The sequence below is a fragment of the Tursiops truncatus genome, chromosome 3 (assembly GCF_011762595.2).
Source record: "Tursiops truncatus isolate mTurTru1 chromosome 3, mTurTru1.mat.Y, whole genome shotgun sequence".
Taxonomy (NCBI): domain Eukaryota; kingdom Metazoa; phylum Chordata; class Mammalia; order Artiodactyla; family Delphinidae; genus Tursiops; species Tursiops truncatus.
In genome coordinates, this window is record NC_047036.1 from 147,820,998 (window position 1) to 147,831,335 (window position 10,338).

Here is a 10,338-nt window from a genome sequence, read left to right on the forward strand (position 1 = left end):
CATGGTTAAGGTGGTGTCAATTCTCTGTTTTTTACAGTATCTTTTGACTTCTTATGAGCAATTACTGCATAGTATTTTTCTGCTTCCATCTCCTTTAATTGCTCAGCTTTGTATTACATTTAAAACACGTACACCGTTGTTACATAAAATCAATATATCAAATATCTTTGACCTCAGCTGTAGAGGATGAGGAAGACGAAAAAATCAACATACCTGCAGTGTCTCCCACCTTTCCTTCTTCTCTTCCAAGTTTGCTTATTTATCCACTTTTCTTTAAAATGAAGAAAAAGGAACGTAAAATTGATCATCATTATAAAAATGAATGAAAACATCCTTCAGGTATATATTTTCAGTCACGTGGGTGAAGCCCATCTATGAGATGTAGTGAGGTTGGAGCAGTTGGTGGTTTGATCCTTCTAATCTTGTAGGCTCTAATTATGGTGGGTAGAATTATTTTCTGGGCTGCAGTAGCAAACGGCAGAACACTCATCTGGGACCAGTGTCTAGCTGAGAGTCACCCCTGACCCTCAGATTTTCCTACTCCTCACCTTCATATGTGTCTAAGTGTGCCTATTATTCTTTTCTTCAGGTCTCCCAGTTGCTGGGCAAACCTCAGAATTTGTTAACCAAGTGTTAGAGAAGACTGCGGAAGGCAATCCCACCGGAGGCCTTGTAGGACTAAGGATACCAACATCAAAAGTGTAATCAGCCTCATTGGACCACTGGTCAGAAATGTCTGTGTTTGTCACGTTATTCATTGTAAATTTTCATTCTGTTTTGCATGTCAGTTTAGCATTATGTAAACATTTACAATTAGGTTACATTGTTTTAAGAACTAAGTAGCATAAGTGAAGCATGATCCAAAATACTTGATTATTACATTTTCAGAGCATAAACCGTTGGTTAAAACTGCTACTGGCATCAGAATTGAAACTCATACATTTAAGTAGATGTTTAGATACAGATTACAAAATCTGTTAAAGCAAAACATTTTGGAAGAGTGAAGATAATAGTAAATGCCAAATATTGTGGCAGGTTTATGCTCTGAACCACAAAAAAATTGAGGAAGCATTTTTTTAAACAGTCAGTTTAGATTGTTTTTAGAATTATTGCTTTTTATTCTAATTTTCCACAACCATTAATCTCACTTGTACATGGCACAACCCAGCACTCATGCCCATGTGCCATATTAGATGTTCATTTTCCGAGCTCAATATGGTATATATAAATATATATATAAATATATATATATAATGTCTGTGCAAGTAAGAAAAAAAAAGCATATTCTTTGTGCCTTGTATTTTGGGGAAACTATAAAACTGGTAATATTTTGTATGATGAAAACCCTAATGAGGAAAAACAAGATATATAGATGGAAAAATTATGGGGTTTAAATGTTTTTTTGTTCCAACTCTTTTTCAAATTTTTTGAATGTATATAGGACTATGTTGAAATGTAGATATATGCCACAGAGTCTGTGTATTGTATAAAAAACAAAACAAAAAAACAAACAAAAAAAAGATGGCTCTAGAAAACTCATATTTCGGTACTTGACCGGAAGAAGACAAATACTTGCACATTATTGCGATTGTTTTATTTTTTGTACCAAAGACAAATGCAACTGATATGGCATACTGCCAGTCTAAGTAAAGTTTTGCACAGCTTACATGATACTGTATGAATGTATGAAAAAAAAGGAGAAAAAAAAGAAAAACGAAAAGGTCAGGGTTAGGGATCTTACTGAACTGTGAATTTTATTTCTGTTTGGGTCCAATTATCTACAGAAGGAGCATCCACACATACAGATATTATTTTGCTGTTCCTCTAGTTCGCTTCCATAGTAGATAAGTTGGTGGCCATTTAGGTGTCTATAAGTCTTTTTATTTCTGCACTTATTGTAGGAAATTTTAATATATTTCATTTTAGTAAGCTATTGGTAAAATAGTTTTTGACCTTGAAAATTAAAAAGTTTATTTAGCTTATTGTAGTATACTTCCACCAAACAACCAAAATACAGATTATTTTTATTGTATTATGTATATATATATGTAAAGACAGAAAAAAGCTAAAAATATCTAATTCTTTAGTTGCCACTTTTCCAATTGATGTATTATTGTGCATGTAATATTTTCAAAGATCAACACAAGCTTAAAACAAAAACAAAAAGATTTATAGATTTTTATATTTTTGTACAGGTATTTTCAAACTAGCTTCTTCAAACTTAACATGTGACTTATTCTTCTTCTATAGTTTCTAGAACTGAGAAATATTAACACATTTAGTTTTTAGGTGCTCTTTTTTGTTCACATAAAACAGCTTCATTAGTCAGTGTTTTAACTATGTTAAAGCTTTACCTCTTGATGAGAAATTTCTTATGTCAAGGCAACGTTATAAACCTTCCCTACAGATCTTTCCGTCCTGTCTCTCTTACTGTTTTATTTTCAGATCTTGTGTTTTGAACTCTGAAAACTGGTAGCTTAAAAATTATACCTTAAAAAAAAATCCTATTTAGCCAGAAAAAAAAAATACCAAAAATTTCCGACCTAGCTGCCGGGAAAGTATCTATTTCTCCAACTATTTCTCCATTACCCCTTGGAGAATTTATTTTTAATTATATTTTGTCTATACAGTGTGTTTCCTTTTCTGTTATTTTCTCCCTCCCCACCACGGTTTCCCATTTGTAAGTGATAGCACATGAAGCTATAGCTTATAAAGGTTTGCTTGATTCTAAAACACACAGTAACAAGTGAGCAATGTTGCTTTCATGCTTCTTTGACATTATGAAAAAGAAACTCCAAGAAGGATTGTCTTAACACCTTAGCTGAACTGTGATGCACAAGATTACCCTGTGTGCTTGGTGGAAATGTACCTGGTTAGTGCATTCACACTAAACAGATAAGCTTAGATCTAATGGTTTAATAGAATGTAAGTTTATTGTTTTAAAGTTTTTCATTTTTAGGTGGGAGAAGGCAAAGCACAGGTTTGTAACTTGGAGGTATATGAAGTTTTGACAGAATGTGTCTGGGAAATTGAAACATGTTCCAAAATATGGCAGTTTTGCAATCAGGTGAAAATCACTTCATGATAGAGATTCAGCTGATGAGGTTTATAAAATTGCCCCTTTCTAGCTGCTCTGTTAGGAATTCTGGTTTTTTATACCTTTTTCTTGTCTGCAAACCAGAATTTGATTTTTTGGTCTTGCATTTCAAAAAAAGACTTTGAATCTGTTTAGTAGATTCCATATCCTTGCATTTCAGTGTTTTATATGTACTACTTAAGTTAAATAGGTAAAAGCTTTTAAATAGTTGAGCTTTTTAATGTTGACACTTTATTTTGTACCTATTTATATATGTATGTATATCTTAGAAAAGCACTTTGTTAAAAAAAATTGCATTTTATATGATTCCTGCCATTTGCTGCTAAATCTGGGCTGGTCAGAATGCTGCAGCGATACTTGATCTAAATAAAAACCTGGCAGTAAAATGTAGAGTGAAAGTTAAATCCTCTTGCTGTTTTAACTTTATCATAAAGATGACATAGGCAAGCTGTGCAGCTTTACATTTTAACCAGGGGACTCTGTGGCATTTAAAACCGTCTAGAAATGGTTGTACTTTAATGCCAGTAATAATCTGCTTCCTCTATTGTCATTAAAATGTATACGTTTAGTGTATCACACAAACAAATCTTATAAGGGTAACGTAAAAACCCCAACAATTGTACGTGTTCTGTTTTTGAAAATTGTGGCATGTATTTTTGGGTGAAGATCATTAGAGAAGAGCTCTCTAAAGGTTTTCTGTGTTCATACATGGTATACAGATAGCTCATAATGAAGTCCAGAATTTTACTTTAAGTGAAGGCATTGTGAATTCACCTCAAATAAACCCATTGTTCCCAAAGCGATTATAAACTTTGACTCTAGTACTACTATGATTTAAAAAAACAAAAAACGTTCTTCCTCTTTTCAGATACACTGGATTCTTTATAGAGTTTGTCTCCATATGAAAGCATGCTGTCCAGTTGTTCTTGTTAAGATCTTGTCTGAGTTTTGAATTGGGTGCCACACTTTTTCAGTCAATATGATTGCTTGTTCTACTGTACCATGTACGATTCTTGTCCTCTCCTATATCCTTCATGACAGATTATGATGTGGCTTTATATTGTGCCTTACTTGTACATTTAAAACAAAACATCTCCATTCCCTTTCACTTCCTAAATCTTTCACTTTGACCTTTTTGGTAAGAGAATCAGAGCTATTATAAAAACATCATGAAGGATTTCAGATGGGTATGGTTTCAAATTCCCTCTCTTTATTGTTATTTTATATTTGTATGAAAGACCAGTTTTGAATGGTCTTTGAATATGAGGGGGAGAGATTAGCAGTAATTTCACTACATCCCTTTTTCCTAACTTTCATGAATTTGTCATACATCTTCTTTCTGATGCTTGACTTCATTTGCTCCTTAGCAGTAGTCTGCATTTAAAGAAAGGTATGCTCAGTTCATCAGCTTGAAATTGACTATTTTCATTTTTCCAGAATTTTTTAGGAGAAGAGTACTCGTTTTGTTTGTTTTATAAAACAGATGACAAGTCTCTTTAAAAGAAACAGAAGTACAGTACTTTTGAAATACAATGCTGTTAGTTTGGATTTCTTTTTTTATATATAATATTCATACAGTTATCTGATGTTTGCCTTCATTAATAAAGCTGTTAGTTTATTCACCAAAATGTCAAGAATGGATGTGCTTTTCTTTATTCCATACATTTCTAAATATTTTAGCTGCTAAGAGTTAGTTAACTTTCTAAGAAACGAAATCAAGTTGCCTTCAGCAGGAATTAACAAAAACTTATGTTCCCTTTCTTTATATAGTCTTCCTAAAATTCTGTTCAAGTATTTTCTAGTTAATTATGTAACAGAATGTTAGCATCTCTCCAAATCTTGAAACTTGAATTTTGAGAACGCATTGAATTATGCTTTCAGTGTTAAAGTTTCAAATTATCCTTCTAGTGAAGTCTATTGTGGAATACCATTTCCCATGGAACTAAGGCCATTTCCACAACTTTGCACAGAACTGCAGTCTTGTTCTTCCCTCGGATCATGACAAATAAGCCTCACACAGTGCCGTAATACTTGTGGATTCTTTTGTAATCTTTGTAATCTTAATAAGGGCATTATGAGAAGATGACTCCATGTTTTTTTAATATTTCAAACACATTGGGATGTAACCATGAATGTCAACTGTAGGAATGGTTGTTTCGTTTTAAGGAATAAGCATGTTGGGGGAAGATGATGAAAATGTACTACTGACAGTTTTACACTTCCATAGACAAGTGGGATTATGTGTTGAAGCATAATCCTCGTGCTTAGTAAACTGACTGAAATTGTAGAAATTACACCTAGGAACTGAATTATGCCAAATTGCCATTTTCCTTTAGAAAAGAGAGATTTGGGGGTAGTGGTGAGGGAATAGAACCTTAAAACTACTTCCAAATAGTATTTTGGAATTGATGACTTGGTGACTAGTGAGGAACATCAAAGTTGGGTATTTCAATGTGCCAAGTTCGGGTGAACTAAGTTTGCCTCTTTCATAACAATGTAAACACAATGGTGTAGTTAATTAAATTATGGGTGGATGTGAGCGGGACTGATTACTGTGTCTTGCCCTTCGCCCTTTGTTTTTTTCAGAACCAAATAACAGAAATGTATATGTGTGTACTGTATCTGCCTTTTCACCACATTTTTATGACACTGTATTCCACTGCCTGCTTTTTTTTTTTAACCTTCTTTCCCTAGGATTTGTCCTATAACTTAGCATTTGTGGTTAACAGTGATACTAGGGCTGACTGCACATAAGACGTCACAAGAGAAGAGCGGAAGGGCAAGAATTCAAAGTGTTTGTTCATACAATGTGGCGACCTCTTTTGCATAGTTGCGTAGGATCCTGTTTGTAATGCTATCATAAATATTCTGTAGTTTTGTTCCCCACTCCCCTAACTGTAGCTATGAAACTTTTTATTGGATTCAGTCTTGTCTATTGTCTAGAAAGAATTTTATCTCGTTGACGCATGAGCTGTTTAAAAATTATTCTATTAAATGTTGGTTAATAGTTGTGCAGTTTTTCTTTTCAGAAGAAAAGGCAATTCAAACATTGCCTTTGTTTTCTGTCACTTTCCAACCCCTCAGCACTTCTAGTCAGATACAGATTCATCAGTGTATGCAACATCCTTTGTAATTTAAAATAAAAAAAGATGAAAAGAAAAGGTTTTGAATTGTTTGCCTCATGCTTTCGTCCTTCCTTTTTCTGTTGCTTTTCTGTTGCTTTCCAAGGTGATCATCCACCCTTCAGAATAACCCACTGCAACAAAATTCCAAACTGGAGACAGCAGTGAACTCTTGATCGCGCTGCGCCTCTCTTGGTGTAGTGTGCGAACAGCTAACTTTTTTTTTTTAACATTTTGGGCTGCTTTTTCAATACTTTAGTTAAATTTAACTATTACGTAGAATTATTCATTGACAAAAACATTTACATTCTTTATAGTTTAGAGCATAGTTTAGTTTATCCTTATTTCTCCTCCTTGATTCTTTGGCCAAGCGATTTCTCTGAGGGAAAGAAGGTATTTTGAGTCTCTCCTGACTTAAGCCTTTGTATGTGTTTGTGTGTTTCATAATTCTAAGTAGGTCCCCAAGCTAGGCTGGGCATATACATAGAACTGTTAAATCAGGGGACCCGAGTAAACACCACTGTAGCAGTGTGTTCCTTCGGCCAACAAACATTTGTTTAGCACTTTCTCTGCCAAGACTTGTGCTGCGTACTGGCCAGAAGGAGACTAAAGAGACCGCCACTAACGTTTAGTCTGCTAAGGGAGGCCACGTGTGAACAGGGCCACAAAACAACACAAGAGCTGTTAAACACACAAAGGGTTCTAGGTACATTACCGCAGAGGTATTTGCAAGGACACTGGTACCACATCAAGTGGGGTATGTTAAGAGAATTGACAGGCTGTGTGCATGACATCCCTGGTCCCTTGAAGAAGCCCTTTTTGCTTCATTTGAGTGACACTGAGGCTGTCAGGAAGCAAAGTGGGCCTAGCCTCTCATGGACTGGTTCTGCTTCAGGACTTGACCTCACAGGAGCCTCTGTCAGAGTCTGGGCACTTTAAGGAGCTGGGTGAGCCAGCCCTTCCAGTACAGCTCTTAGGAAACCAACCCTTCTGTTAGGTAGCACCCAGTGAGATGGGCTGTTCAGTTGTCTCTCGTTGCCCACATTGATTTCGGAACCAGGAGAGCACCTTAGAGAGAAAAACATTAGTTGGGAAATACTTTAATATCCCAGCTGAAAGGTTCAGAATAGGAAGAAGGCATTAGAAAGTCCTAGAAGGCTAGGGTGGCATTCATTAAGCCCCTGCTAGGTGCTTTCCTATCAGGGAACTCACCTGCTGCTCTCTGTGGCCCAGTAGGTGGGTGATCGTGTCCATTTTACAAAAGAGACTAGAACCAGATGCAGGGACTCACCCCAGACCCAGCTTAGGTGATACAGAACTCCAATTCAAATGGCAATCTGCTTGCAGCACTCAGAGACAATCCGTACCCCTCTGTAAGGGACCTGGCCAAGTCACTGGCAATATTTGGATGGATGTCTGTGTAGGAGGGAGATAATGGGCTTAGGGTCTGCAAACCAGAAAGAACTAAAGCCAGAACCTAGTAGATGCAGTAAACAAAAGCTAGTCTCAGGATCAGTAGGTAAAGGTGACGGAAGCAAAACAGCATTGGCAGTAGTCAGTGATGGGGAGTGCGGGTCACCAAATTGTATATCTATCCCTCAAAGATGGCCTCTAGCTGAAGGCCTTAGAATTGAGTCTTTTTTGTTAGAATGGAGTATGTTGGAGGGTGGAGAAAAGAGGAGCTATGTTTTCTCTAATTGCCTCATGGAAATGCAATTGGTGACTGTTGGTTGCAGAGGACTTTCCACCAAGTAGCATGATGGGAAAGGGGCTCAAGGTCACGTGGGCCTATCTACTGTGTGCAGAGTTTGGGTTTCTTCAGTGTCCTGAACAGGGAGCTTCTACTTGAGGATCCAAAACGTTTGACCTGAAGAATGTCAACCTCAGTTTCTTTAAAAGGTTTTAATCTTAAAATGTCTCCAGGAATGAACTTAAAAGAAAATGTACAAACTCTGAAGAAAACATTAAAATACTATGAAGGATACAGAAGACGACTTGAACAAGTGGAAAGATAGACCAAGTTCTTGAATAGGAACAGTCAACGGCATAAACCTGTCAGTCCTCCTAACTTAAATGAACAATTCAGTGCCATCCCGATAAGACATACCAATACGATTTCAAAAAACTAAAGTTCACATGGGGAAAAAAGTGGGGTGTTCGATCCTAACAGATATTAAAACACATAAAACTAATATTAAAAACAGTATCATTTTGGTGAATGAATGAATAGGCCAACAGAATAGAATGGAAAGTATAGAAATAGATTCAGATGTATTTATATTTAATTTATATATTATAAATAATATTAATGTTATTAATTTATATATTATTTATATTTAATTTATATGGTAAGTGTGGCATCTGAAACCAGTGAGAAAAGGATGGATTGTTCAGAAAATAGTGTTGGAACAACTGGGTAACCCTCTGGAGAAAGTAAACTTGGCTCTGTATCTCCCACCATTAAGCCAACACATATTTCAAAATGGGTAAAGATCTAAATGTAAAAATAAAATTTCAAATAAAACTTTTTTAAGGCCCAAAACACCATAAAAGCCAAGTCAAAATTCTGTAGACTAAGAGACAAAGCTCATTTCTAAGGGCAAATCCTCCTACTATCTAAAGAACTCTGGGAGCTGATATGAAAAAGACTGACAACCTAATAGAAAAATGAGCAGATAGTAAAATAAATACAAGTAGTTCTCCATTCATGATAAGAGAAATGAAAATTGAAAGATGGCATTTTTCACTTAATCAGATTGGCAAAAATCCCAGTGTTTGTTAACACACCGTGTGTACGAGGCCGTGAGAAAGCAGGCATTTGTACCACATTGCTGGGTGGGAGTGTAAATTGATATAACTTCTATAAAGAGCAATTCGGTAGCATGTATCAGAATTTTAAAATGCATATATCCTTTGACCTAGCAATTCCATTTGCTCTAGGCAACTCATTATCTCTCTGTGCCTGTTTCCTCATCTGTAAAAAGTGGATAACTCTACCTCACAGGGTTGTTGTGAGAGTTAAGTTAGAATGATACATATAAAGCACTTAGTACAAAGTACCTGGCACAAGGGAAGTGCTCCACAAATGTCAGTAATATAATAATAGTCATGTGCATTGCATTCTTACGATGTACCAAATTACTACATTGTGCTTGGTGCTTTTTATGTATTACCTCTTTTAATCTTTCAGTCAGTGCTGTGGTCACCAGCATTTAGCCTCTGAAGCACAGAGATGTGAAGTGGGTTGTCAAGCAGGATTCAAGCCAGGGCAGATGCCCAAGCCTGCAATATACAGCCTGTTTATTAGGTGCAGTGGGGTGATGAACACCTTAAGGGAGGGTGTTCCCTCCAAGGCTACAGATCCAAAAAGAGCTTGAAGAATCCAGGAAGGAGACAGGGCTGTGTGGGGTACCTGATGCCCTTGAGGTCCAGCTAAGAAACTTGGACTAGTTAATAAAAATACAATGAAAGAGCCTCCATCTGTTGAGGGTCTGTTCTTAATTATTTCCATCGAAACTACTCCAGCGAGGTAAATTTATTAAATCCAATTGTACACAAAAGGCAACCACCAGGAGCCAGTGAAGGGGTGTAAGCTGGAATGTGACTTGATCAGTTGTGCGTTTTAGGAAGATCCCTTGGACCGTGGGCTGGACTGACAGGAAGTACCCTAGCAAACTGCTTTGAATTCCGTACATTTAAAAAAGTAATGATAACATTTGTCATTTTTTCTTTCACTCCACAATTTATATTCACTGTAGAAAATATGAAAAATACAAGAAAGTTTAAAGAAATATAAAAAACTGTTAATTCCACCTTCCAGAGACATCCCAATTGATACTTTTCCTCCAGTTTTTTTCCCCCCTCTATGCAAAAAATATGCAGTCATTAGAATGACTGATGGGCGGAAGATGGGGAGAGGCCCCTGTTAAAGCGTTGCTGATAATTCCCTCCTCTCTTTCTCTCCGTCTTACTAGGTCCACACCAAGGGGCCGACTGATTTTTCCCACGAGTCAGGGAAAGTCCACACGACTCGGCGCTACCACCCTCGCTCGCCGCAGCCCGGTCTCTAGGGGTCGCTGCCGCAAAACCCGACGGGGAAGAAGGAAGCCGGTGCGAAAA

At 36.6% G+C, this 10,338-nt stretch overlaps 1 protein-coding gene across 8 annotated transcripts in view; it reads left to right on the forward strand.

Moving 5' to 3' along the window:
* The window catches only part of CREBRF (CREB3 regulatory factor), a 65,706-nt gene extending 55,389 nt beyond the window's left edge, over nucleotides 1-10,317 (forward strand). For 7 of the 8 annotated variants that reach the window (XM_019946050.3, XM_073802804.1, XM_019946031.3 and 4 more), the window contains one exon: nucleotides 590-6,262. In XM_019946050.3, the coding sequence (XP_019801609.1) occupies nucleotides 590-705 (116 nt within the window). In that variant the 3' untranslated portion in view covers nucleotides 706-6,262. Of the gene's footprint in view, nucleotides 1-589; nucleotides 6,263-10,193 lie in introns of those variants that run through there. The other variant, XM_019946046.3, reaches the window with a different exon arrangement.
* Nucleotides 10,318-10,338: the final 21 nt, after the last annotated feature.